At 40.9% G+C, this 15,016-nt stretch overlaps 1 protein-coding gene across 1 annotated transcript in view; it reads right to left on the reverse strand.

Moving 5' to 3' along the window:
- Positions 1 to 1,133: 1,133 nt before the first annotated feature.
- Positions 1,134 to 15,016, reverse strand: part of ranbp10 (RAN binding protein 10) — a 40,996-nt gene continuing 27,113 nt past the window's right edge. Inside the window, exons 4-15 of the mRNA XM_039807501.1 lie at positions 14,566 to 14,733; positions 13,608 to 13,630; positions 12,366 to 12,550; positions 10,516 to 10,628; positions 9,482 to 9,590; positions 8,983 to 9,131; positions 6,954 to 7,170; positions 5,561 to 5,700; positions 5,182 to 5,330; positions 3,806 to 3,917; positions 3,418 to 3,559; positions 1,134 to 1,337 (exon numbers count right to left, since the gene is read on the reverse strand). Coding sequence (XP_039663435.1) covers positions 3,429 to 3,559; positions 3,806 to 3,917; positions 5,182 to 5,330; positions 5,561 to 5,700; positions 6,954 to 7,170; positions 8,983 to 9,131; positions 9,482 to 9,590; positions 10,516 to 10,628; positions 12,366 to 12,550; positions 13,608 to 13,630; positions 14,566 to 14,733 — 1,496 coding nt within the window. The 3' untranslated portion in view covers positions 1,134 to 1,337; positions 3,418 to 3,428. The remainder of the gene's footprint in view (positions 1,338 to 3,417; positions 3,560 to 3,805; positions 3,918 to 5,181; positions 5,331 to 5,560; positions 5,701 to 6,953; positions 7,171 to 8,982; positions 9,132 to 9,481; positions 9,591 to 10,515; positions 10,629 to 12,365; positions 12,551 to 13,607; positions 13,631 to 14,565; positions 14,734 to 15,016) is intronic.

The raw sequence follows: 15,016 nt of genomic DNA on the forward strand, positions 1-15,016 counted from the left end.
CAACCTTTGAGATGTTTGGAATTAAATGCCCAGAATGAAAGAAACTGTGAGACCGTGACTTAATTATCACATGATTATCACCCGAGACTTAAAAACCTTCTTGTTAGGCAAATTATTTTACCTCTTTATTCAAAATTCCAACTGCGACAGCACATGCACAGAGCAGGTCAGGAAAAAAAAAAAAATGAAATCCCCAGGGGTGACTTGACTTTTCACCAGCCATACACTGTGCTTGTTAGTCTGCCTTTGATAGTGATTTCCTTTTTGCTGGCATCAAGGCAAACCATGATAATAGTGTTAGGTTGGGATTTGAGAGCAGGTGTTGTAGCTGCAGCTGGTACGGAGTTCTGCCCCATGCAATCACATCACTGATTGGTCGGTGCTGTGGTTGTTACAGTAAAATTAAGACTCCAACACCTCAATATTCCAATTTAACCGTTGTCACCACCCTCTCCGCCTAGTTACTGGCAGTTCTGCCACTACAGAGGCCCTTCAATTATGTTTTTATACAGAGGTGATGCTTTTTTTTCAGGATGTGTCTAACCTGTGCAAATTATTTTGTTCTTAAGGGAATTCCAATACTGTGACACACAGCACTCAATTGTTATTTCCAACCTGGTGTAATAATTTAGGGACCCACTTTTGTCCATATTCTATTTTACATCAGTGGCAGTGTTAACTACTGTACAGCATCGGCCTTGACCAGAGCTAATGATCTGCTCCACACAATCAACGGTGTTTTTCATGCCGAGCACTCGTTCGCTGAATGTATTTCAGTAATGGATGCACTTTGTAGTATTTTAGAAGGACAAAGGGCTAAGAGTCTGTCTGTCTTCTGTATCTTATCAAAGATGATGTTTAATATACCTCAGGTTTTGTTAAGTTGACCTACAGTTGTGGGGGGTTACCGTGGTAGCCAGATGTGGGTATTGTGGTCTGTGATTTGGTGAACAACAACAATGTGAGTAAAATACTGAACAAAGGGAATCAAAATCCACCCATTAAAACAGAAGAAAAAATAAAAAGGGGATTCACAATTTGTTTTGTCCAGGATGAGCACAACAAACTGACAAAAAAAAAAAAAAAACTATAAAATGGCTAGATAAACAGAATAATAATTAATTATCTTTAAATAGTGTCACACATTTCTTTATTTGATAATACTAAATTAAAAGGAAGCTTTCTTCTCTCCCGCTCTCCTCTGTTCCTCTGTCTGTGCCGCTGGCTCGGTCTGACGGACAGCCAAACACACCAATCACGCGCATGCTCTTTCCCCTGTTGCCACGACAACTACCTGCTGGACATGCCTTCTTCTCTCAGTGCTACTTAACATTAACCTGTGGAGAGACGGGTAATCATCTAAGCAAGGTAATGAATGAATGTAGCACAATTAAAACTATACGTGTACAGCACTGATTTGGTGTTTTGGTATTTTTATTTTGTTTGGGAGTAATTGCCATTTCTTTTAATTCATATACTGTTTGACCAGTGTATATGTTATTCGAATGATTTTTCATTTCATTGATGTAATTCACAATGATGTGTTCCACTGTAGGAAAATAACGGACGGAGACTTAGGTGGTTCATGCTGCGTACACCCTGCAGCCAAACAGTATTTTCACTAATATTCCATATGCTTCAAAACATGCCAAATGTCACATGTGGCTTAGTAAACAGGACATTCTGATATGTTTCAACCTGGTTCTCATTTTCATAATTGTGGCCATTTTTCCTATGGGTTATGTTAACTTTGCACTCGCCACTGTTGTAGAGATTTGTGAAATGTGAACCTGGAAAAACAATGTATATCAGAGAAAGCACCACAAGCATCCTAAAGCATTCTAAAAAAATAAATAAATAAATCTTTCAAATGATTGTCTCAAAGTCTGACTGAAGAAAATCACAGAACTGTCTGGATTAAATATTTTAGCTAACGTCAAAAGGGATCCACTTTGGGGCAAACCAAGCTATGAATGCACACCGGTTTGTTAACATGTGTGTCGCTGTGAACAAATGCCCAGACCAACATCATTGGTGGAGGTAACTGTCTCCCCTGTCCCCGTTAAGATGCCTCCCTGACCCAACCTGACTCCTAGCCTCAGCCTACTCAGAAAAAAAAGGCCAAAATACATGCCCTATGCAAAAAATGGCTTGTTCCATTTCCGTGGCTCAGATATGATAAAAAGGCACTGCATTTACTGCATGTAAAGAGTGAGGCCAAGGCATGGCTGGGAACAGTGCTTTAGCTGTCGGATCATCAACGTTCCGAATTGAAACGTTAAAAAAGCTAAATTTCCCCCCTCCCTGCAGTGTTTCAGGGCCAGGCAGCGGCAAACTGAAGCAGTAAGAATTTTTTTTAACACTACTTATAATATAGCCAAAGAAGAGCTACCTTTTACTAAGTTTTAGTCCCAAATCATCCTAACTTTTTCAGGATATTTTTTATACAATTGAAGTTATTGCAATTTCATGTTTGTGCTGTGATTTAAATAAAGAATAGACATGTATCTGCACCTTTATTACCGTTTACAATCATTGTTAAGAAATAACCAATGTGTATAGTGACTGAAAAAAACGCTTAAAACGTATGGAATATAAAATGTTTTGGGTGCACCTAAATTATGTGCTGGTGCACCAGTGCAACCAATGTAAAAGGTTAGTCTGGAGCCCTGATGCAGTTAGCTACAATTGGTAATCCAGGGAGCTAATTTCTGAGTTTACTTTCAGTTGGACGGTTGAGTGTTTGAAAGGATTTGTGTAAAATGTAGGTCTAACGGGAAAGTCCTAAAAAGTGTGTGCCATGAAATACAGTATGTTGTTTTAAAGGTGTCCACCTTGCCGAATCATGAAAAGTTAGCATGACCCATAGTCAGAACGGCCATAACTTTGAATCAGATCTAGGCTGAAATACAATGGAATTAATGAGCACTAATTTAGAGCTGTGATTAACTGTCAAATAAAAGATTTGAGTCTGAAACAAGAATTGTCCGTGGCCTTGGTATTCATGTCTTACAGCTGGAACACACCGAGAAGTTAAGTGTCGCTGAAGTTTTTTTTTTTTTTTTTTTTTTTTTTTTTTTTTTTTTTTTTTTTTTTTTTTTTTTTTTTTTTTTTTTTTTTTCTCTCTCTCTCTCTCTCTCTCTCAACCTGGTTGTTTTATTTTGAAATGTGTTTTATTTTGGTAAAACATCTGGCTGCACCGTGGTCTTCCTGTATGTAATTACCTGCCCGGCTTGACACCTGCGCTCGCGTTTCGGGGCAAGAAATAGAGGAGACGCAGACACTATCGCTGCAGCGCGCAGGCCTACGCGGATGGATGCTACGCGCCCGGTGTGGATTGGATAACATGGGCGGCAAAATAAAAATAGCTTACGCGTGCGGTGTGTTCCAGCTGTTCTACTACTTAAACTTACTCACCTGGACCTGGGCTAGTGCAAAAAGTTGTCTACTCTGGCGAAGGAGCAGGAACCAGACCGGACTCGGGCCATGAGCTGAACACACTCTGTGGCCTGGCCGAGCGCTAACATCAGTGGAGGCTGCTTAGGCAGATTTTGGGACTCTGGAGCAGAAAAAACACAGGAAGCCAGGGGTGCAACACATGAGTCACAATGGATCCAATTGTGTGTGCTGGGTATGAAAGACTCAAATATCTAAGGCAGGGACAACGTCAAGCGGTTGCTTTCTTTTTGCCACATGGATGTTACATTGTCATGATGTTACAGTAAAAAAAAAAAATATTGCAGTAATAGTTTGAATACATATGTATCAGTGTAACACACAGTATGTGTCTGTGTTTGCTCTTTACCCAGTATGGCGCTGTTGAGTGCGGAGCAGAGAGATTCTCTCTGTGTAGGGTCTAACTGTTGGCCCACGGGGCAGTTCCACGGGTCCGAGTACGCTAGCAGGCTGAATGCATCCTACACAGACAAACAAAAAAAATATGAATGCATTCTGCAGCTACCTAGGTTGGGCTTATAATGTGTCATTTGGCACCAAGTCTACCTTTCCTACATGTATCCATACATTTCTGAGGGCAAATGTTCGATGAATGACAAGATTGTCCTCAGTGCTTCCTAAATAAATGTCATTTCAATACAGTACACATAATATATATATATATATATATATATATATATATCCACACCAGCTGCGATCAGGAGCAGAGTGGCTGTGCCAGGTCGTGACCGGGCCGTGCCGGCCCGCACGCTGCAGCCATTGTTTCGGGGGTCTCAGATAATCACATACAAGTAGGCCGCAGTGCAGCCGGATACTTTACAAAATAAAACCAGGTTTACACACACACACACACACACACACACACACACACACACACACACACACACACACACACACACACACACACACACACACACACACACACACACACACACACACACACACACACACACACACACACACGGGAAGAGAGAGAGTGAGAGTGAGAGTGAGAGAGAGAGACGTGTTGTAGAGTGGAGATGAGAAGGATCGCTTTGTGACCGGCGTGGAGAAATACGCGGCTGGTATAAACAGCCAATAGCACGATCGGGTACGAATCTGTGCTTTGCGACGCTTCGCTGGAGGTGTGTTCCCTGTGTAACACTCAATTTAGCAGTTTTTTACAGAATTTAGCCTCTTTCAGCTCTGTGTTTTGGTTCTCTCACTGTGCACGGACCGCATGTTTGAATCCCACGTGTCATCTAACATATCAAACCTAAACTGTATGCTTTTGGCCAATTTTGTTGTGATGCAGGTTTTGCTATAATGCAATTAGTACAAAATTCTTATGTTAGAAAAAGGTCTGTGTTTAACAAACAGACAAGCCCCCTTGGCAGAAGCTTTATCATTCCCATACAGTTTATAGTGTTTTTCCACAGACTATCTATTGTTCTTAGAGCGGCTGCTTATGAATCAGAGGACATAGCCTGCAGTGCAGAGTAATTTCGTCTTTCTCCGGTGCACCACAGAACTTACAGTTGGGACTCTATCTGCTTTATTACAGCACATCCTAAATCAAACATTGCTCAAATTCCTGCAGCGTGTACAGAATGCTGCGACCAAGATTTTAACTTGTGCCAACAGAAGAAATCTCTTCAGACCAGTTTTGGCATCACTATAATTTGTTATGGCACAGCTTTTTGTTGAAAGCAAAAAGTGTGTGCACGTGCAGATGTGTGCGTGTACCTGTAACATCTTCTTGTGTGTGGCATTTTTGCCATACTCGCGGCCCAGCTGTTCATTTAGCGCCTGCAGCTCCCGTCCAAAATGGATCATCCTCTCTGTGGCTGCTTGGTTGCCCCCACAGAGCTGTCTACCATTACTACAGCCCTCATCTGCTGGCAATAAACACACAGTTAATGGTAGACCGATAGAAACATCTTGCTGGAAGTTAAATGTAAAATATAGGGAAATATTAGGGAAAGGGAAAGGCGAGCTATACAAAAAAAACACAAAAAAATGTATTGCATAAAGGAAAGAAAAGGTGAAACAAAAGCAAGAAATGCATTATGTTGCTTATATGCTACTAACCGGAGTATGCAGAGTTTAGAGAGTGTGTGTGTACCTGCAACCCCATTGCCAATGCTGTTGTCGTCTGGCTGAAGGATCTCTTCGTGTTTGTATGTGCCATTCATGATCCGCGCTGAGGAGCCCTCAACAACCCCATTGGTATAGTGCTCTGCTTCGATCTCCATCTCACTGTCACTAAACACACACACACACACACACACACACACACACACACACACACACACACACACACACACACACACACACACACACACAGGCGTTAAACTCAACTCAAAGGATGAAAAATAATATGAACATGTTAATATTTTATGCTGAAGGAGACTGGAAAAGAAACAGAACTGTCCTTCCAAGATGCTACCCTGTTGCTTCCTGTCATGACGATGTTGTTACATGTACACCATAAAATACCCTTCTGCCATCTAGTGTTTCTTCTTTTTGTCGTTTCACAGCAAATGAGTGGCGAGGAAGGAAGACAGCGCTACAGAGCACACATTCTGATGGGTCACAGATTTCAGTGTAACACCGGAAAAGCCTGTGTTAGTGAGTATGCAGGTAAAAGGTAGCAGGAGATTTCTTTATATAGGCCTAATTGTATTTTACTTTTATTTTTGAAGTTATCTGCTAAATCTGGGGCAGGGCCATCACAGAAAAAAGGAAATGACTGAAGAACAACTAAAAGCTAAAAGGGAAAATGAAAGACAACGGACGAAACCCGAGTCACACTCGGTCGGGCTTTCAACAGATGGAGACAATTACGGGGATTGTAAATGACTGAAAACAGACCCCGAATTGGCCCTCAGGTATGTAATATGTCTATTTCATTCATGAAATAACTTTAGATTGTGGTTTGTGAATGTGGTTCTAGGCTACGTCAGTAGCCGACATTAAATTACGTCCCCCTTATTTTTAGCGCGGACGTTTATTCCCTTCAGTCCGTCTTTGTGTTGGCCTACTATTTTCTTTTCCTTTGTCCCCCTGTACCTGTGTAATGTGTGTTCATGAAATGCGCTATATAAAATCGAAAGTTATTATGACGTTGGTTGCTACAACAAACTCGTAATGCTTTGGCTCGTGACAGTGACAGTGATAAAACGTTACCTGGTTTAGCTCACGATACATCCAAAGTAGGCTAAGTTACCATATGCAACACTTAAAATGCCACGTATTCTCTTATTGTAAATTAATAATTTTCTGTTCAAGCAACGCTAACTTGGTAATACATCACCTTAAAGAACAGACCTTTTACGACAGCAAGTGTAGTAAAAACACTACTGCTTTTGTCCAAAGGGGGGCGCTAGAATCAACACAAACTGAAAGTTACATATAGCCACTTTAAATAAATCATTTAAATGTAACCATATGGCCTTAGCAATAAACAAGCCTTTTTTTTGATAAAAGGACACATCTGTTGTTTTTGGACAGATTACCTGGTTTCCTGGGTACTATTGGCGCTGTGTGGCTGGCTCTTCGTGGAGTCGGAGGAGTTGGACTCGGAGTAGTTGACGGAGGAAGGGGAGGAGGAGGTGGAAGAGGAGGCAGAGGAGGACACACTGGGGTATTTGATGCTGCTGCTGCCTGTGCCACTGTGGCTCTTTGACTTGTTGGGGGGAGTCACTCCGTTACTGCAGGTTGGGCTGTCTGCTTCTGTGTGGAGGGGTGACAGTAAAACACAGACTCATACTGTATCTCATTTCCTACAGTGATGGGAAAAATCACATTTCCATCTTTGTCAGGTTGTTGCTCTTGAGAAAAGGGCAGAAGTTTAGAGGAGATGAGCATGAAAAGCTCAAGGTGGGGTCTGACTTTAAATGCCTTGGAATCATTCTAGATTCAAATCTGTTGTTTAAAAAGCATGTTAAAAAAGGTGGCCAGTACCATCCAATTCAACCTTGCGAACTTTAGGCATATAAGACCATATCTAACAACAACAACAGAGGCAGCCAACCTTCTACATATGATCTTCTCCTACATACAGTAACATACTGTTTTAATAGCTGGTCACAAGTAAGACTGACAACTAAACTGAAACCAATTGAGGTTCTTTACCCCCCTGACCGAAAGGCCAATTGCTTCCACCATTGCCAGAAATTACAAAAGTAAAATGTATCTAATATTGATAGTTTTAAACATTTTGCAGATGCTTGCCTCATGTTTAAGGTTTTACATGGGCTTGCATCACCCACACTGAGTCAGTTCATAATGCAGGATAGCAGGGCAACAAGGGCAACTACCCTCGGGGGGACAGTGTTGTACAATACAGGCACAACAAGTTTGGGCAAACAGTCTTCTTAGTCAGAGCCAACCACTACAAATTATACACAGAAGGCAAAGAGAACTAAATAAAAGCACACAACCCAACCACCCCTACCCCACCCTGGCTTAGTTGTAATCATATGCATACATACAGCAAAATATAACAGAACTTAGTCTGGTAAGACCTGCAAGTGTGCGAAATATGATAGAAAAGGCTGCCATACGCTTGTCAGTGTCTCCTCTCATTGTGTACTTCATTTTGTCAAACTTTGAGAAAAACAAAACATCTTTAAGCCACTGTGAAACTGAAGGAGTGTTTGGATACTTCCACTGTAAATTAATTCACGTTCATTGTTTTTACATATATCTGCTACTTTTGTAATGTACTTTATTGTATTGTGTTGTATCATACAGTGTACTGTAGTATGTAGAATCATGGATGACCCTGACCACCCTCTCCATTCCACACTGGTCCAACAGTGGAGCACTTTCTCGAAGAGCTTTGATGTCGCACGGGAAATGTGATGATGTGGGGCTATTTTAATTCCAAAGGCCAAGGGAACTTTATCAGGATGCATAGTATCCTGGATCCATGAAATAACTGGCCTTTAAAAATAAAAATCTGCCTGCCTCTATGGGCATTTAACATAGGGGTGTGTATACAGTACTCATGCCCCCTGTATTTTAAGGAAGAACATTTATTTATTTACGATACATTATTCATTCACAAAAAAGAAGAAGAAGAAGAAGAAGTGTCCTTAAAGGTTGGATTTTTCCTAATTTCTTTAATTAAGGCATTAAGATCAATTTCCAAAAGATGATTATTTGTTATTCCTCTTTTTAGTCAACTTTAGAATGGGTTCATAAACTTATGAGCACCACTGTACTTTCTTTTCATTCCTCTAAGTGTATTTTTTTATCAGGTGTTCTCTATTGTATCTTCTTTTTTCTTTCTTATTTATTGTTTCTAGTATATTTCTTGTAGTTTCTGTATGTGTGTGAATGAGTATGTCCTTGTAAATTGCTGCTGTAACACAGTAATTTCCCAGTTTGGGATCATCCATCCATCCATCCATCCATCCATCCATCCATCCATCCATCCATCCATCCATCATATTAGGCCATTTGTAATAGCCTGCCCAAGGACGGCAGATGAAAATGAGCTCATTAGCTAACCCTAAATAAATAATTAATAAAGTGTACCTCCGGTGTGCAGGTGTGTGTTGCTGGCTCCGTGGCGGGGGCTGAGGCTGGGTGAGCCAGGGTAACTGTCCTGGGACTTGGGGGAGCGAATAGTCAAGCAGCGAACCTCGCTGTCTGTACCGTTCACCATCTCCACGAACTGACGACACCTATAAAGCAACTTAGTGATGTTACTGGCATTTACTGGAAAACTACACTTTTAAGCAAAAGGAACAACTGGTTTCTCGTCAAAGCAAATTTAACATCCACAGCAGCATTAGTGACGGTAAACAATCATTGCCACACACACACACACACACACACACACACACACACACACACACACACACACACACACACACACACACACACACACACACACACACACACACACACACACACACACACACACACACACACACACACACACACACACACACACACACACACACACACACACACACAGTACAGCTTCTTTTGTCCTGCATTCAATCTTAATTTTTAAAACAATCTGACTTACTTCAACATGAATAGTAGGTTGGGATTGTGTTCTAACAGGCCGGGATAAAGATGCTGAGTAGCATCTATGGCTTCGCCCACCCGACCCGCAAGCACCAGCTTCTGTATTCCTATTAGACAAAAGAAAAAGAAACAGGGTGCTATTGCTATCTGATACCGATGCCTGGGCTTTGTGTATCGCTCGATACCCAATACCGATCCGATACCGTTGTTGAATTAATAATACACTGTACACCTTCCACCTAATAACTTCCTTCCACCATGTGGAAGAGACTAAAGGCACCAGACTTTCCTAACTAAACATTACCTTCCTAACTAAGACAAAATAACATAGATGTAATGTACTGAATTCTTATTTATTTGTACACTCAACTCTTCCAGCATGCGACACACGTGAATGGATCGGCCCGTGGATCTGTTAATTTTTCCGATCCCAGATCCAGCTATTTTGTCAATATCGGGACCGATATCTGATCTTAATATCGGATCGGTGCACCCCTAGTCCATATGTAATATCTGATATCAATAGCGGAAATGTATTATTCGATGATAAGAAAAGTTTGCTTGTAAAACCTAGTGAGTACAGGAAGTATTCCAGGGTTTTCCCCTCAGAAAAGTTGTTTAGCCTGGTGGCAAGTGTCTTTTTTTCCTTTTCTTCTGATGGCAGCATTAATGTAGAGCCCAATAGTTTCTGTGATAACAGAATCATGGATGGAATCGCAAAAATGAGAATTTAAAAAAGCTATAAGACGGACTCCAAAGTACCCTACATTATGATTTGAAAGTTTGATAAGTTTCCAACCGTTTTAAAAATGTCTGAAAGCTATAGTGTGTAGTTTTCTTGGGGGGGGGGGTTAAGACTTACTTAACTTAGTAAAGATTACACCTTAGATAGTTAGGAGAAAAACAGCAACAACAACACCAAGCCCAGAACATTCTTTGGTGCTGTTAAATGACTTAACACTGTATGTTATATTTGCAACAAGTCAAATGAAAATGTGAAATAATGTGTGCGTGGTTGCTCTGTTCACTCACTCTGTCTGTTCTTTATAGATGTCTGCTCCTCTTGTATTATGGTCTCTGTGGCTCTGGCGAAGGCTGTTGCGGTGGCACAGTACCCATGATGCACTAAGTAGCTGGACACCATACTGGAGACAAAACATGAAACAAGACTAGGTTTAAAACCTAGCATATGGCTGGACCGTGTACGGTCAACGTGCTTAATCGTGGCCAAATTGTTAAAGGGATAGTCAGCGGTGGTGTCCATATTGTGACTATAGATATTAAATGTTCATCTGTAGTGGTCCCAGTAATATGTGTTTGTTGTTTACTGAAGTAGCACATCACATGACATGTTAAAGTTACGTTTGAGACAAATCATTGAGAACTGCTTTTCAATGTAATTATGCTATTTTCAACAACTTATTGTTCTGGATTAATCCAAAGTGTTGATGTGTAATAAATGTTACTTTGTTTAACAGACCAGACCTAGGTTTCAGCCCATGGCAATTATGAACTTATTGTGGGTCTTGATGAGCTGCAGAACTTATTCATAGCCAAACTGAACTTCACTCTGTGCTCTTTTCAGTGCACCGATATATTTTCGCTGGAAACTGAAAGTGAAAACTGAAGTTCCACTGGCATCGTGCGCAACTTTCAGATGGTTCTGTTTTTAGAGAAAATTTGTCCTTTCTTTATAATGTGTGTAGGTCTTTTTGTTATTTGAGTAGTTTATCTTTTACCGCACACCAGCGCCCATGTTAAGCAATTGTGCTGGAGCCGATCTGGAGCGACTGCTTCGGCATCTCGTTTATTTTTTTTCTGCGAGCCACGAGCGAATCTTGCATGAAAACCCACGGATATCTATATCTATTATTTAACAATATAGAAGACATATTATAGATGATCTAAATGATTGGATTCTGATAAATGATGAAATGTGCATCCCCTGCTGTTCTCCTGGAGTTTAAATTTTGCATGATGAAATATATAAAAAACACACACACACACACACACACACACACACACACACACACACACACACACACACACACACACACACACACATTCAGTGACAGAGGGACAGAGGGACAGAGTGACAAAGGGACACAGTAACAGTGACAGAGGGACATAGTGACAGAGGGACATAGTGACAGAGTGATAGAAGGACAGAGGGACAGAGTGACATGGGGACAGATTGACAGAGAGTGACAGAGGGACAGAGGTCCTAGGGCTGGTCGCTGCAGCCCAGCCAAAAATAGTTGAAAGGTTAAATTTCTAAAAGGATAGGTCTGCTTAATGCACAATAAGTTTAGTGAGGTCTTCTTACTGTTCTTCTTACATTGTTGGACAACACTGGAGCTCTATGGCACAAAGGAATAAGATATATCTGGCTTTGGACATACAGTGTAAATAGTGTAATGTTTTTGAAATCTATTGTGTAAAAGGTACCCTTGTCTGACGCAACACGGTCAGCTTTTGCTGCTTATTATTTAAATTGTTTTGTTTGTAGCTGCAATATACTGCCTGACTCGGGTACTGCGCAGTGCAGAGAGGCAGCAATTAGCTATGGCCATGGAAGCAGATTCTTCTATACAGACCATAAAATGCCGTGATAGACCAATCAGAATAGAGTATTCAGTTTAAGAAATTACTGTAGAATCCCTCAATACAGTGTGTTCTCATAGTGACAGATCTCTCTCCATACTCTAGTCCATCTTATAAAAGAGTGGGAGGGACATTGAAATAGCCATCGTGAGATTTGAGTGTGTGTGTGTGTGTGTGTGTGTGTGTGTGTGTGTGTGTGTGTGTGTGTGTGTGTGTGTGTGTGTGTGTGTGTGTGTGTGTGTGTGTGTGTTCATGGAGATGTGGGGACTGAATCTTACTTCTGCAGGACAGACTGCCACTCCCCCAGCCTCTCTCCTATGGGGAAGCGAGCGATCATGCCATGGATCTTGGCCCGCCATTCGCTCATGTAATCCTCGATGTCGAAAACAAACGGCTGCTGGCCAAAGTTAGCGTCTACGATCTCACCCGGAGTTTGAAGCCCCACTGTGGGGTACAGGTTGGGCTGGAAGATATTAAAGAAGAAGAAAAAAAAATCTGTCAGTTTGTGCATTGTTTTAAACATTTCTTTCAAATACTCAAAAGGCATAAACATTTATAGTTGTGAATGAGACCAATTAAGTATCAAGTTGCATAATCTTGGGACAGCTACAAGCTAGTATAGTTATTAGTTTTTGGTGGCAGCAAGCCTGTTTGTCTACCTACAGCTTACCAAACTGGGACACTGACCAGTGCAGTCGGTCCACTGTTGCTTTTTAAATGAAATATATTTTAAAAAACATCCTGGTTTGTAAAATATACTGGAAATGAAAATAACAACTCCATGCCAAAGCCTCAAAACTTATTAAAAGCATTGATTATGGAAAGCCTCAGGTCACGGCTTGTTATGTTCCTGTAATGGAACGCTGCCATTGGGAAAACAGACTGGCTAACGACGAAGGCTGTCTTTACTAGGCTATCATTATATTATATAGTATATGCAAAAACCACCAACAGGGTATGAAATTAACACCAACACCCGGGTGTATGCCGTTTAGCTTTGACAGTGGTTGGTTACTCCATCTGCTCTTGCAGCAATTGTGGTCAGCAACTAACTGGGATTTTCAGTTCCTGTTCTATTCTTAAAAAGGTATTTGGCTGGTAAAACAGTTTTTTATTTTTTCAGGGGAATGTTCCAGTTTCTGCGGCCACTGGACAAAAAAAGGTTAGTTTCCAACCCAACTGCCAACATAAGCTGCAATTAGTTATGGACCTGCACGGTCAAGATCTAGCTATATATTATTATACAGTGTGCCAGTCACTACAGTTACAGGAATAGTATGCTAATCATACTATATAATACGGAGTATTTTCCTGAAACATTTTCTCTGAAAACAAACAAAGACAAATTATCAAATGTTCATAGCTGCCAAGCTGCTACAGAATCAAAACTGAGGCAGTGATGGAGATAACTGAAATCAGGTATGTCAATGAAAGTGCAGCAATAAAAACATTTAACAGGAAAAGAGTTTAGATAATATATTATGAAAATGATAATGTGATGCACAAATAATGATACTTACAGGGAGGTCTGTGAAGGCTACACCTAAGGGATACAAGGACAAACAGTTAAAATTAAGTATACATGATGATTTCAAGCGATAAATTAAGCAAAGAGGCATGAAAAACAAACTATCCAATTAGTATGTGATACAATTACAGGGCTGGGTACTGAATTCAATAGGCCTACTTTTTAAGCACTGAGCAAATTGCCTCTATAGTATTGAGTGTTGTAAAATGCCTCGTCATTCAATACCAAATTTCAATACCGAAGGAGTAAATCTCATCGGCGTCAGAGAGCCAATAAGCATGCAGCGTGCTTCTACCAAGATCTAATAATACTGCTGATTGGCTGTCTAACGTTACACGTAGTAGAGACACGCAGGAAAAACTACACACAGAGACAGGGCTCACATAGGAGCTAAAAAAAAAAAAAATCTGCCTTAATGTGTAATGTAATTTATTTTTGTTAAAGCTTTTGTGGGTAACTTGTTGATATTAATGAACATCCGTTACATTCAAGCCATTGCCAAATCAGTTGCTACAAAGCTAATTCAGACTATCAGCTCCACACAACTCTCTCTGTGTTTCTCAGCATAGCTGTGTTTAGAAATTTGTGTTGTCCTGCGGCTTTCGCGCACAGAAACTCGAGTAAAGATAATTACCTCTTCTGAAGAGTTCATCGTGTTTTTTTAAATCCTCTGTGTCCTCCTTGACTACGTCGCAACTGTGTGGAGGAGGGGTGGGGGTGAAGTGCGATCACAGAAGACTTGTGTCATGTGGATGCACCGACAGAATTGTCGACAGCTTTGAAATAGATTTTTATAAAATTGGTATCGTAAAAAAGTATAGTTTAGGAACCGGTATCAAAGTCAGGGTACTGGTATCGGTACCGGTATTGGACATTTTTTGAACGAAACCCCGCCCTACACAATGATAGTCAATTCACCTAAATATATAATACACAACATGTTCGCCAACCTAAACTGATGCCATTTTTGGTGTAAAAGCAAGTGTTGTTGATGAGGTTAACGCAACATCCGATCACGTCCCCCGTGGTGAACGTTGGGCCGTATGGTTGGCCGGTCCCGGAGGAGCAGAAGGAGTGGCCGTCATCTCCATGGTAACCGTATGAGTGCTTGTCCCATCCTAAAATAGGACAGAGGCGAGGATTAGTTTTGTTAATTTATACTTGACCCATTTTGAAAAATGACTAATAACACTGGAAAAGGTTGATCAGTATGCATGTTGTTTTACAGCAGTTTTAGTCTGCTAGTTCCTATTCAGTCTAACACTGCACAGTGCACACATCGTGCTGCTCAGCATAAACAGTTTTTGAATCCACAGGAGCATCTGAGGTGAAGTGACTTGCTCGAAGCCACTCTTAACGGTAGTTGCTGCTGAAGGAGGGGAGACAGTTACTTGACTTCTG

The sequence above is a fragment of the Perca fluviatilis genome, chromosome 8 (genome assembly GCF_010015445.1).
Source record: "Perca fluviatilis chromosome 8, GENO_Pfluv_1.0, whole genome shotgun sequence".
NCBI lineage: Eukaryota > Metazoa > Chordata > Actinopteri > Perciformes > Percidae > Perca > Perca fluviatilis.